At 50.5% G+C, this 14,421-nt stretch overlaps 2 protein-coding genes across 2 annotated transcripts in view; one reads left to right on the forward strand and one right to left on the reverse strand.

The window, feature by feature from the left end:
• Positions 1-1,368: 1,368 nt before the first annotated feature.
• On the forward strand, positions 1,369-7,850 carry LOC308152655 (THAP domain-containing protein 11-like; the record flags this gene model as incomplete). Its single annotated transcript, XM_080525693.1, has 3 exons — positions 1,369-1,887; positions 2,604-3,000; positions 7,840-7,850. 3 exons carry the CDS (start codon positions 1,369-1,371, stop codon positions 7,848-7,850), a joined length of 927 nt encoding a protein of 308 aa, XP_080381819.1.
• Positions 7,851-11,374: 3,524 nt separating this feature from the next.
• The window catches only part of hey2 (hes-related family bHLH transcription factor with YRPW motif 2), a gene marked incomplete at both ends in the record, with an annotated part of 3,382 nt that continues 335 nt past the window's right edge, over positions 11,375-14,421 (reverse strand). The window contains 4 exons of the mRNA XM_080537026.1: positions 11,375-12,138; positions 13,396-13,477; positions 13,654-13,737; positions 13,923-13,995. Coding sequence (XP_080393152.1) covers positions 11,375-12,138; positions 13,396-13,477; positions 13,654-13,737; positions 13,923-13,995 — 1,003 coding nt within the window. The remainder of the gene's footprint in view (positions 12,139-13,395; positions 13,478-13,653; positions 13,738-13,922; positions 13,996-14,421) is intronic.

The raw sequence follows: 14,421 nt of genomic DNA on the forward strand, positions 1-14,421 counted from the left end.
CACTAAACCACATGCTGACCCTGACCTCCACTGCCTTCAAGATGCCTCTCGAAGGTGGTCACATCGAGGCTCCGGCGTGGTTTCTTCCTGCTCAGCCCCTTCCCAGTGCTGGGCAGGTTTACTATGGTCATGTCAAGCAGGTCCAACTCAGACAGCCCCGTACTAGGAACCACAGAGACAACAAACCAGGCTTTTAATACAGCGTGTGCGGACGGGGACGGACGGACTGTACACCTGAGGACATCAGTTCTTGTACGGTACCTTGGGCGGTTACTCCGGAGGCTGGAGGCTGGAGTCTGCAGAGAGGAGCTCTGGCTCCTTCATGACAGGCCGGTCTTGCAACAGCAGAGACGTCTCAGGTTCTGACCAATCAGAGAGAGAGAGAGAGAGAGAGAGAGAGAGAGAGAGAGAGATAAGAACAGTACCGTCTGCTGTAAGCAACAGGTCATAGCTTAATAATACATCACACACACACACACACAACACACACACCACACACACCTTACACACCACACACACCACACACACACACACACACACACACCACACACCACACACACACACACACACACACCACACACACACACACACACACACCACACACACACACACACACACACACACCACACACACACACACACACACACACACACACACACACACCTGTCTGCAGGATTCCCCTGAGTAGGTGCCTTGGTCTGACGTCATCGTCATACATAAGAGAGCTTGTGGCTGGGGCAGGTGTTTTCATTTTCCTGACCACTGCTGATACAGTTCGTCTCTTAAAGAAGTAAAAAGAAGAAGTCCTGGAGGTGCTCTGTGAAGAGGGAAGATGAATGGAAATAACTGGGCACTTCTCGATCCCCTGAGGTAATTGTAAACATGCTGAAACAACTGTCAATGTGCATTCTTATCGATTGGTCATTCATCTAGTCCTCTCAGATGTTGAAATGGTAGACGTGTACCACATAACCAGCAGACATCGACCTTACCTGGCGAAGCTTCTGTATCATGCTCCGTTTCAGGGCCTCCTGCGGAGTTAGAGATCCGACGTCACTTCTCCCTCTCCGCATTGTGAGGCTACGCCGGGACCCTAAGGATGGAGGCTGTCATAATAATAATCAGCTTTGATATCTACACACAAATATGGTGTAATTAATATGAATTGCGCTCAATATTTATCAAAATGCAACATTTTGGAAGGGAGCTGCTTGTGAACCAAAACAGGAAGTCGTAAGCATTGTGGGACGTGTATTTCCGCTTTGAAGCCACTGGACTTGATAACAGTGCGGAGAAGAACGAAACAAAAGTAAATTAGATATAACTTAAATAGAATAACGAATATATTAGCTTTGCGTTGGAATAACTATGCCTGGATTCACTTGTTGTGTTCCTGGCTGCTACAACAACTCGCATTGGGATAGACAGCTGCGGTTTTACACATTTCCGAAAGACACCACGCAAAGGGAGATGTGGTTGAAGAACATCTCCCGGGCCGGGGTGAGCGGCTGTTTCAGTACCTTCCAACCCACCACGGGACACCGAGTCTGTAGCGACCACTTCCCAGGTGGGAGAAAGACCTATACCATTCGAGTTCCGACCCTCTTCCCACTACGGGGAGTGAATGAACGCAAGAGTCGAAGGGGCAGGAACAGGAAATCGGCCGCTGCAGCTACTCCTGCCCCTGCTCCAGCTCCCAGCATTGTCATCACTAACGTTATTTCGACCGCTCCTGCTGATGCTGGAACCGCACAGAGCGATGCAGCAACAGACCTTGGCACCGAGACAGGTGATAATAAACCTACCGTTGTGCAAATAGGCCAGAATGGTGAATACCTCGGCCCAGTCAGTTTGCCCGCACAGGGAGACGGGACCAGCATCACTGCAGTTCTATATCGTGGAGCTCCGCCCCATAGGGGAGCTCTGCTCCTATTGGTTTACCCCGCTACCTAAAGTAGCAAATGACTGAATTTTTCGATGTCCGCGCCCGCCCTGGGGTGCTATAAAAGGGGCGTCCTCCGTTACCTCATCCTCCCAAAAATTTCAGCACGGGTTTACATCTGAGACTGCAAGAAGGACGACTACAAGAGACTGGAGAACCCGCCAGACACTTCCCTTCAGCGATGGATCGTCCACCCCCGAAGCAGTTCCTCCGGGACGCCTGCCGCTGCGACTTCCTAGCAGCGGAGGACAAGCACGACTTCTGCCACGTCTGCCTCGGCCCCCAACATGCCGAGGCGGCGTTGGTCGCCTCCCCCAGCTGCCTCCCCTGCTCTCTCCTTTCCGTCACGGAAAGGCGGAAGAGGATGGCCTGGTTCAAGGAGAGCATTCCCCGAGCGGACGCTATCTCGGGGATGCTATCCGACTCGGATAGCTCTGCCGATGATGCGTCCGGACAGGCCCCAGAGCGGCGTTCTGGGCAGGCACCTCCCCAAGTAGGGACGGGCCCGCCCACTCAGCCGGCCCTGGCATCACGCCGCCCTCACCCAGCTGAGTGGTCGGTGTCGGTGTCAGGGTCAGAGAGCTCTGATGAGGGCGAGCGGCAGGTAGAGGCTCACGAGCTCCCCGCCCTCGCCCCCCCATCACTCCACCACGACTTCCAGGGCCTCCTGGAAGCTGCGGCAGGCGTGTTGGGGATTCCCAGTCCCGCCTCCCCTCCCCCAACGACTGAGTCCTTCTGGGAGAAGGAACTGTTTTACGGGAAGAGGGCGAAGCGACAGGGCCAACCTCCTAACGCTGTCCTCCCGGGCTTAGATAAGTTCGTGGAGGACACGTGGGGAGAACCACTCGCAGGCAGGGCGCCAGTGAAGGCGTTCCTGCCCTTTACCAGAGTGGAGGGGCTCGCGGAGGGGATGACCGACGGCTCCCCGCCGCTCGAACCAGCGCTGGCGGCCTACTTGGTACCGGGGTCCAGCGCCTGGTCGGTGCCTAAAAAACCTATGCTGCCTAACCAGCGTGACAGGTTTAACGCCACCCTGGTAGACAAGAGCTACGCTCTCGGTGCGCAGGCAGCGGCGGTGGCGAATAACATCGCCGTGTTTAACGCCGCTATTGCGAAAATCACCACAGACCGGCCCAACGGTCTGTCTGCAGCGGAGGCGGAGCTTCTGAGCAAGCTCAGTGCCGCGACGATGTACCTGGCCCAGGGCGTCACGGTTTGTGGGGGTCGCCTGATGGCAAACGCGGTGGTGCAGCAGCGACAGATGTGGCTGTCTCTCACCACCATGACCGGGGCGGACCGGATGGCCCTACTGAATGCTCCAATAGAGAGACAAGGGCTATTCGGTCCCGCCATGGACACCATGACGAAGCGCCTGGCCGCGATGGAGGAGGCTAAGAAGCACCTGGCCAGACACCTCCCCCTCCAGCGACCCTCCACCTCTTCTTCTTCCGCCGTGGTGACGACTAGGCCGTCAACGGCTACAAAACGGAGGGTTCGGCGTAATGCGGCACTGGCTCCACCTCTACCGACGGAGCCATACCCCACTCGGCATCCCCAGCCCCCGCCGCCGACCACTGAGAGGGCCCGCTACGGCCCCCCACGGCAGCGTGACCCCCCCACAGCATGGCGTGGGGGTAAACGCAAGAGGAATGCGTGACTGGCGGGGGGGTCGGTAATGACCCCACCACCGGTTTCACTGGCGGGGGGGTCGGTAATGACCCCACCACCGGTTTCCTCTTCATGGCTGCTACCTCAAAAAGAGGGAAAATCCCCACCTTACTTTTTCAGTAAAGGAGAATTTTCCATGTTATCTACCAGAGCGGAGACCGACCTGCCTTGTCAGAGTGTGGTCGAATCGCTACCGGTTAGAAACAAAGCGGAGACTGGCCCAGCTTACCAGCGTGTGGTCAGCTCTCTGCCTAGCGGACTTACCCCTATCACGACACAAACGGGGTTAAACACCCCTGTCTGTAGCCGTATAGAGGGACCGTTATTTACATCAAAAACCCCTCCATGTCTATCAGGACCTGGCCCAGCTCATGAGCGTGCGGCCGGTTCTTTGATTATCAGGCATAATAAACCTAAGTCAATAAAGGGCATTGTTACACAAAACAAACACTCTTTACAGACGGCAACCCATCCCTTTCGAAATGACCCCACCTTGGGCTGTGCCACCTCCTCGGTGTGCAGCGGCGGCTGGGGTCATACAGAAATTCAAACTTTTTCTGTCGACTGCACCACAACAGACGGCCCAGCCGCTGTCGTTGCGTTATGCAGAATGGCTAGAAGGGGCAGGTGTTCTGTCGGGCTGGCTAGACAGGACATTGAGGAGGGGATATGCACTACAGTTCATTCAGCCTCCTCCGCCCTTCAGGGGCGTGAGAGAGACTGTTTTATCCTGCCCGATAAAAACGTGTGCGCTCCAGGAGGAGATTACGAATCTCCTAACAAAGGGCGCAGTGACAATGGTTCCAAGGGACCAGTGGGACATGGGGTGGTACTCCCCGTATTTCCTTGTCCCAAAGAAATCGGGAGGTATGAGACCCATACTAGATTTAAGGGTCCTCAACGAGAGAGTGGCGAAACGCCCCTTTCGTATGTTGACGACGAGGCGCCTCCTGTCTTGTATACAGAAGGGCGACTACGGAATCAGCATAGACCTGAAGGATGCGTATTTTCATGTGCCAATCACAGAGAGGCACAGGAAATTTCTACGTTTTGCCTTCCAAGGGAAGATTTACGAGTACACGCGCCTGCCCTTCGGGTACGCGCTTGCTCCTCGAACTTTCTCCAAATGCGTACAGACAGCACTCGAACCACTGAGGCGAAATGGGATACGCATATTAGCATATCTCGACGACCTACTGGTCTTGGCCCAATGCCCAAATCGAGCCATTCGGGACGCAACCTCACTGGTGCAGCACCTCACTCAGCTGGGTTTAGCTGTCAACTGGACAAAGAGTGCTCCGTGGCCGGCTCAACAGTTTTCCTATCTAGGCATTCAGTTGGATACTGCCAAGATGAGGGCCAGTTTATCAGCACCACGGAGAGCGACACTGACGTCAGCTCTCCGGGTGTGTCGAGTGACAAATACAATCACCGCTCTATCAATGATGTCCTTACTAGGACTGATGTCTGCAGCCCATGTAGTGGTCCCCTTAGGCCTATTACACATGCGCAGACTGCAGAGGTGGTTCGCACGACTGCGACTGGATCCAGTGAGACACCGTCGCAAGTTGATTGTAATACCGAGATCGGTCAAAACCGACCTGAGCTACTGGAGAGACCCGTCATCGAGCACGGAGTCGCCATGGGCAGACCGGCATCCCACTACCCAGTCTTCACAGACGCGTCGCTGACTGGGTGGGGAGGAGTGTGTCAGGCAGGTTCGGTAGCAGGAAGATGGGGACCGTTGGAGACGCGTCACATCAACCTGCTGGAACTCGAGGCGGTCAAGTTAACGCTACTTCATTTTGCCCCGGTGTTAAAGGATCTGGACGTGTTAGTCAGATCCGACAACAGGACAACAGTAGCATACATCAATCGACAAGGGGGAGTACGCTCAGCGTCACTTCATCGCCTAGCGACAGATGTATGGCTGTGGGCTGTCACACACCTGAGTTCGCTAAAAGCTCTCCACATTCCAGGTCTGCTCAACGAAGGAGCAGATCTGTTATCACAGGGAGGCCCGAGGAACGACGACTGGAGGTTAGCACCCTCCATTGTGTCTCTGATTTGGGCACGGTTCGGGCAAGCAGAAGTAGATCTGTTTGCGTCACGAACGAATGCGCAGTGTCGCCTTTGGTTCTCCCTGCGCGAACAGGACAACCCGCCATTGGGAGTCGATGCATTCGCACACCACCCATGGCCGAGGGTCCTGTTATACACGTTCCCACCCCTGATATCTATCCTCCCACTGTTGGCACGAGTGAGATCAGAGAGGCTAGAGTTAATTCTTGTAGCCCCAGACCGCCCCGGAGCCCCGTGGTTTCCGGAACTGATGGAGATGTTGGTAGAGGGCCCATGGCCCATACCTCATCGACAAGATGCACTCTCTCAAGCCAGAGGCTTGGTGAGGGGGCCACCTATGATGGGGGGCCCCCTCATGGCCTGGTTACTGAGAGGGACTTGTTAGAACGCAGGGGTCTGACAGACGCGGTCATTCAGACCATTCAAAGTGCGCACGCGCAATCCACTGCAAAGGGATATGCGGCACGCTGGCGAGTGTTTACACAGTGGTGTGAGGGACAGGACGTTGACCCAGTCTGCTGTTGGGTCGAAACGTTCTTGTGCATCTTACAGTCGTTGTTTGACAAGGGATTGGCGGCGGGAACTATTAAAGTTTACGCGGCTGCCATCTCAGCTTGCCATAAGGGTTTTGCGACAACGACACTGTTCAGTCATTCGCTGGTTAAGCGTTTTTTGACTGGAGTGTATAGGCTTAGACGCCCTCATAGGACACTAATGCCAAAATGGGACCTGTCGATTGTGCTAGAGGCTCTGTGCGTGCCCCCATTCGAACCCATTGACACTGTGTCGTTGCGTTTATTGTCTCTCAAGACGAGTCTACTCCTCGCCTTGACTACGGCTAAGCGAGTGAGTGATTTATGCGCTCTCTCGACACGGGCAGATTGTTTGATCATATCTGGTGACGAAACAAAAGCTGTATTACGCCCTAACCCGGCTTTTATCCCTAAGGTTAATCGTGGGTTTAGAGTTCAGAGCTGTGAACTGAGCGCCTTTTTTCCTCCTCCTCACAACAGAGAGAGGGAGAGGCGTTTACATTGTCTATGTCCGGTGCGCGCGTTGGCACAATATGTGAAGCGCACAGCAGGACTGAGATCTTCTCCCCAGCTTCTGATCTGCTACGGCGGACAGAAGGCCGGGGCACCACTCTCGAAGCAGAGGCTGTCCCATTGGATTTGCGAGGCGATTAGCCTCGCATACGAATCAAAGGGGCAGCCCGTGCCGACTGGCATTCGGGCTCATTCCACCAGGGGCATGGCCACATCAGTGGCCATTCTCAGGGGAGTGGGAGTGGAGGAGATATGTGAGGCGGCGTCTTTGTCGTCGCCATCACCTTTTGTACGATATTACTTGAAAGATATTTCTTCCTCATCCTTTTCTCATTCTGTCCTCAGTTTTGCTGATGACTGATGTACTGTAGTGGGCAAGGCACTTGGATTACCCTGGTCATGGGGATTCTATTCAAGTGCTGTCAGGAATAAATACGGATGTGCCTGGGGAGGGGACCCTCCTCCAGGACATGTTCCGTTAGATCAACAACCCTACGTGCTCACGTAAGGGCTAGATCAGTGGAGCAGACTCAGTGTGGGTTAGGCCAACTTTTAAGGTTGTCTTGAACCAACATCAGTGGTCAGCTCCGGGTGCCGCTGAGATTTTGTTCTGACTAATAGAGTCTCAGTGTGGGTACATTTGGCCTTGCTCGCTCCGCCTAAACCAATAGGAGCAGAGCTCCCCTATGGGGCGGAGCTCCACGATATAGAACGATAGTTACGGAGGTATACTCCAGTTCTATGAGTGGAGCGGAGCCCCATAGGACTGTTGGCCCACTTCGACTTGTTCAAACCCGGCTGTATTGTATGTTTGGGAGAATGAGGTAACGGAGGACGCCCCTTTTATAGCACCCCAGGGCGGGCGCGGACATCGAAAAATTCAGTCATTTGCTACTTTAGGTAGCGGGGTAAACCAATAGGAGCAGAGCTCCCCTATGGGGCTCCGCTCCACTCATAGAACTGGAGTATACCTTCGTAACTATCGTTGTCTCCAGCTCTACCGACCTGGGCTCCTTCTGCCTGCGAGCACGCGCCCATATAGAGAATTTCCAAACCGGTCTTGTGTGAACACTGATGACACAAGGCTGATTCTCATTCCAGGAATCACTTGAGGCTTGAATCCCAATCACGAGTTGCCTGAACGAGGCTTTTCTTTTAATATACTAATCCAACGTACGTGGAATACCCCCCCAGCCCAAAACCTAGATTGTTAGAAAACCGCTAATTACTATTGGGCAGGTGCCCATCTACTGCCCCTAAACTGTATACTGTTGCCAATGATGTTTGTAACAAAAACTGCACATTGTATGTAGCTACTAGGGTGTGTGTTTTAACTTAAAGTATTTTGTAACTTTCAGGCACTGACATTTTGATACCGCCTAAATGTTATTTATCCAGCCCAACGGCCGAGTGTGATCAAAACTAGCCCATTCGGCGTTAACTCCCCCCCATCTGGCAACCCAGTTGATGGATGACAGCGGAAGGACTTAGATTACACGCGTTTTGATTGGTCACTTATTTCTTGTAAGCTCCTCATTTGTCATTAGTCGCTCGGCTGTAAACGAAATATGTTGGATGTCAAAAAGAAAAATAATTGCTTTCGTTGTACCTTTCATGTTCAGCGATGGTTTACTCACCACAGTTCACAATCACAAGGAAAACCCATTGGAAAAGATAATATGAACATCCAAGGAGGACTTTCACCACTAAGTGGCGACATTGCCTTTCCAAAGTCCTCTCCGAGCCATATGCTTGTAACAAGGAATGTGTGTAGCCTACCTATAAAACGTCAAATGGTATTTCTCCATAATGCATTTATTCAACAGCCATATTTTCGTAATGGAGCATTTATTTGGCTTTTCTCATATACTCTGTGTCCTATAGAACCTAGGTGAGGTCATACTATATATATAATGAGCTGCAACGTTTTCAGGAAAAGTGCCATACAAATAAAGGTTAGGCCTATTATTATTATTATTATTAATAATTATTATTATAATAACAATAATATATGATTATTATAATATTATTATTATTATTATTACTTTATTTAACCTGTATTATTATTATTATTGTTGTTGTTGTTGTTGTTATTATTATGATTATTATGATTATTATAGAACCTAGGTGAGGTCACACACTATCAACCGGCTACCGCTGCAGCGGGTCATGCGCGTCCGTTCACCTCATTTACGACGGCCGCTTCAAAGCGCTCGGCCCGGCGTGAGAACCGAGCAGAGCAGATAACGGTGGGATTTATGGTCGAGCTGCTGTTCCCATGCTCGTCGGTCGGGTGTCCAAATCCCCATTCACTTGGAAATGCTGATACGTTTTTCCTCTTAAAGGAGTTGAATGGTGTGACAAGTGATTTACGCATGTAAATGTTTCCAACAGACCCCGGGAGAAAGGGAGTGGATTAGGCCCGTAGCCTAATAGAGCCCCTTCTTGGGTAGGAGTGACCCGTCTTGGGTAGGAGTTGTTTTGGCTTCTGTACTTCTCCTTCCAATCCGGCGGTTGACACAGTGTCTTTCAACGGGAGAAAATAGCGGAACCGAAATGTGAATAGATTTATTTTGACAATAGCCTACTATTAATCATTACCATAAGAACCATCATAAAATCAATGTTAAATGCTGAAATTAAAAGTAAAGAGGCCTTTGGGGTTGCACCAAAGTACTGCAGAACAGTGGAACGCTCTCATTACATTTAGAGTGTTTGGTAAATCCATATTTATAATTTTAGATTGTGGCTAGTTGTTTTGGAGAGAGCAAGCACGACGTTGGTAGCTGATTTGTAGCCCTGTGAAAACGTCTGTGCCAGTTATATAACTGTTTTTCTGTGTGTCTTTGTGAGGATTGTTTTCCTCTCCACAAAAACAACAGCATAGCAAAACAGATGAAATAGTTTTCTTAGTCAGAATACTGTCGATGAAACATATGCTTTGTGGTCCTTAATTTGTGACTTTCAAAACAATGTATTTTAATATGGCTTTCTACCATTGGCACGCACTGGCTGGGTATTGAACTGATGTGGTGTGAGAGAGAGAGAGAGAGAGAGAGAGAGAGAGAGAGAGAGAGAGAGAGAGGGGTGGGGGGTGAGAGGGGGGATGGTGAGAGGAAGGGGGGGGGGGGGCGGGAGTGAGAAAGGGGGGAGATGGAGAGAGAGAAAGAAAGAACGAACGAACGAAAGAGAGAAGAATATGGTCTGAGTGGACAAATCAACCAAAAACATGTTTAATCAGTGACATCTGTAGAACTATTGTTTGCATAGAAAACTGTTACATCTTTCAACAGAATACAAAACACAACAGAAAGCCAGACAAACTGCAGTAGTATGATTGAGCTGTGGTCCCGTAACACTGCGTGACCATGGGCTGCTTATGTAGTTCAATTTCAGCCTCCCTCAACAGCAAATCCAAGTGCATCACAGCCTTCCTTTTCTTCTTCTTCTTCTTCTTCTTCTTCTTCTTCTTCTTCTTCAATATAGCTTCTAGTTTCATCTCATAACATATACATATTTACAAAACGTACTTTTGTTAGTTTAAAGATTAGATTGACACACTGACTGGCTGTGCATTGATTCATTCCTTGATTAATTATCTCAGAAAACATTTGGTTTATCAAATATTATGCTTTTTAAACTCAATACAGACAGGTGGACACTGCTGGGTAAAGGTGATGGCAGGGTTTTTCAGACGATTTCTCACCTTAGAGATGTCAACTCATAGGCTCCAATTTGCTTGAGCAAATAGTGCTGAACTGAGCAAATACCTAATTTAGAATACTGATTTTGATTGTACATTGTCTATGTTTAACTATGTTTTAGTCAGGATTCAATCAGAGTTTTAGTCAAGTTTTAGTCAGTTTTAAAATGCAGTGCACATCGAGCAAGTGCTCAAAACCCCCCATAGGATTATGTCTCATCGTGCCTATTAGGAAGATTACGGTAAATATGTCAGACTTTTCTCACTATTTGTCATTTGTTTCTTTGCTCATGCAGAATGGAGCCCTCTGTTTACTTGAGAACCAGCCCAGAACAAAACATCAGAAGGCTTGCATGGTTTCTCATGTTGCCCATGATGAACAAAACCTGCATCCATGTTAGCCAACACTGTGGAAAACAAGAGTTGTGAGACATTCGAATGATGAATACAAACAGAAACAGGGTAGGGAGGAAGGGAAGGAGTGGGGGTGAGGGTAGAGGAAAGGGGAGGGGGGATGGGGGGGGGGGGGTTGGAGAGTAGAGAGGTCTAATTTTAGTGCCTTTTTAAACAAAAAACTATGTTGTTTAATTCTCTATGGATCAAAACCATCCAGATCCTCATCTGGCCTCTTCTCCAGTGTGGTTGGAACGAGTTCCTTGGACACACGGACCATCCCACCAACAGTTCCAACACTCTTCTTCTTCTGTCCTCAGAGTACCGAGGTCCTCCAGCCTCCAGAGCGTCCACACCAGAAGAAGAACAGCTGGGTTTCTCAGGCAGGCGAGTAGTCCTCTGACCTCACCAGGAAGTATTCTGTTTAGACTGAACCTTTCATATTCCCAGGTCCACCTCTCCTGGGGGGTGGAGTCTCTCAGAGAGGCAGTCAGATGGACCCCACCTCTCCTGGGGGGTTGGAGTGTCTCACAGCAGCAGTCAGAAGGCCCCCACCTCCGTGCCCCAGGGCCTGTAGGGTTTGCTGGCGCCGCCCTGCTGGGGGGAGGAGGAGGTGGTGGAGAGGGAGGGGCTGACGGCGGAGGCGGCGGCGGCAGCGGCCAGGGACGCGGAGGAGGAGCCCAGGCCGGGGGAGAAGATGGGGAACCCCCCGGGAAAGGACAGGGGGAACGTCTGGGCCGCCGCAGCCGCCGCCGCCGCTGCGTGCATTGTGGCCGAGAGAGAAAGGAGGGAGGTGGGGAGGGGGGGCCCGCAAGGCGCCACGCCGCCCGTAGAAGGCGTTCTGAGGGACGAGGAGGAGGAGGAGGAGTCAGAGTGGCGGTGGTGGGAGGAAGAGGAAGAGGAGGAGGAGCCGGTGGCGGCTCGATGCAGAGGCGACAGTACCTCCCCCAGCCTGACAGCGGCGCTGTCTCTCTCTGACGAGGAGGAGGAGGAGGAGGATGGAGGAGGAGGGAGGAAGGCGGCGGCGGGGAGTGGGTGGAAGGCGGCGGCCCAGTGGTGGGGGTGGAGCTGGGGGTGGTGGTGGGGGTGGTGGGGGTGGTGGGGGTTCATGGAGGCGGAGGTGGTCATGGCGACCGCCTCGCGCTGGGAGGCGCAGGTGCTGAGGTGGGTGACCAGGCGCATGCGGAGGGGGTCGCTGCCGTCCAGACCCTCCACGGAGCTCAGGTACCGGGCCACCTCCGTCAGACACTCCCTGAACCCGATGCTCATGAAGTCCATGGCCAGGGCGTGGGCGTCGAAGTACCCTAGGGAGGGGACAGAGAGAGAGAGAGAGAGAGAGTATGTTTACTAGGGAGTGGGCGTCGAAGTAGCCTACGGAGGGAACAGAGAGAGAGAGAGGGTATGTATACTAGGGAGTGCGTGTCAAAGTAGCCTACGGAGGGAACAGAGAGAGAGAGAGGGTATGTATACTAGGGAGTGCGTGTCAAAGTAGCCTACGGAGGGAACAGAGAGAGAGAGAGAGGGTATGTATACTAGGGAATGGGCAGTTAAGTTCCCTACAAACAGAGAGAGTGTGTATACTAGGTAGTGGGCATTTAAGTTCCCTACAAACAGAGAGAGTGTGTATACTAGGGAGTGGGTGTCAAAGTACCCTACGGAGGGGACCGAGAGAAAGTGTGTATACTAGGGAGTGGACATTGAAGTTCCCTACAAACAGAGAGAGTGTGTATACTAGGGAGTGGACATTTAAGTTCCCTACAGAAGGGCCCTTCTCTCTCCTGTCCTAGTAGAGTATACAAGTATGTATACTAGTGAGTACTAGGGACACTATAGGGAGTGGACATCGAAGTAACCTACAGAGGGGACAGGGAGAGTATGTATACTGCAGAGTGAGCATCAAAGTACCATGCAAACAACATGATTCAACCAATAATTTAACACTTAATTAATGATTAATTAATAACTGTTAATCACGTCATGGAACAGAATGAGGATTGGTATCAAATCTGTGTTTTCCTCATTCCGTTCTGTGCGTTACAATGAGCCCATCCTCGGATTTCTACCTCCACCAGCCTCCCCTGGTACACACAGCGTCCTCTGCACTGCATTCACCTATTCAACCCTGCTCCATCGACTGTAGGAATCCATCTAACTGGTTGGAATGGAACCCCCCCCCCCCCACCTAGGCCCCACCCCCTCCCCCCTCCCCTCCCCCAGGCCCCCAGGCTTCAGCCCTAACAGACTGGGGATGTTTGTATGTTTGTTTTGTCTCCCTAGTGCACCAGTTTTTACACTGCTGGAAACCCCAAACAACCCCCCCCCCTCCCCTCCCCAGGCCGGCCTGTGAACGCCGCCTGCTCCCCTCCCAGGGATCTATGAAAGCAAACACAATCCCAGGGTCAAGTGGCTCTTTTGTCCCGCCAGCGCTTTCCCACGAGTTCAATCCTGCCATTAGCGTTAATTTCCACTCCCTTTCATCTGGTCAAAGGGGGGATCGCTCACTCGCTCCCGGTTTCAACACACAGCACCGGGAGACGGGGCCAATTAACGCTTTGCCGCACCTTTACCGCCGCTCGCCTGCAGGACCTTCAGGTGATCCACCGTCATCTGCAGTATCTCCGCCTTCTCCAACTTGGCAGAACCCTGCAAGAGACACGGAATTCATGAGGACAGAGCTCGTATTATTTTATGTCTAAAATAGTTTATTTAGAGTATTAATATTTATATAGAGTTGATTATTGTTGATGGCTGTGATGTAATGGGAATTACACTTTTGGGAGTTTACCGTTGAGAAATTGTGTTATATCATTTAAACTCACTTGTTTTTCGAAGGCAGTTGGAACAAGCCGACGTAGGTCTGATAAACTGTTGTTTATTCGATCCCTCCGTCTCTTCTCGATGATCTGGGATATACAGACATTTAGGATGATTACATTAAATAATAATAACAACAACAATAATAATAATAATAATAATAATATAGATGTAATTATGATGTGTTTTAGATAATAGCAACCATAACCAATGGCAATAATTAATAACAATGACACATGACAATTGTTTCCAATTGATAAAAACATTGAATTACCCCTCGCCGTTTTTTCCTCGCCATAACCTGTGTTGTTGTGGTGGGGGAGCCGCAGCGTATGAAAGACCCAGTGCTGTGCGATAGGATCACATTTATTGTTAATAAGTAACACAATACATTAATCAATCAATAATCACTTACTAATAATACTCAACAGAGGATGTCGCTTTTTTCGCAGGGAACCTTAGTTGCAAATTCATATAGAAACATGGTTTTGAATAATGATAAATAATATATGAGTCTACTGTTAACTTTAGCATCGTTTAATTACAGCTTTTTGTCATTAAAAATAATGTCATTGTTTTAACAAGTGTTATAGCCTACTTTCGCCGCTCGACACCACGACAGGTCTTTATTGTAAATCATTATTTTTAAGAAAGAATTAATTGACTTTGGCTACCTGTATACATAAAGGTGAAACATTTTCGGGGGGAGGGCACTTTTATATAATTTATCAAGCAAATTGTAATACTACTAACTTTGACATAGTAAATGGTCT

Source organism: Nansenia antarctica (assembly GCF_963989245.1).
Source record: "Nansenia antarctica genome assembly, chromosome: 1".
NCBI classification, from domain to species: Eukaryota; Metazoa; Chordata; class Actinopteri; order Argentiniformes; family Microstomatidae; genus Nansenia; species Nansenia antarctica.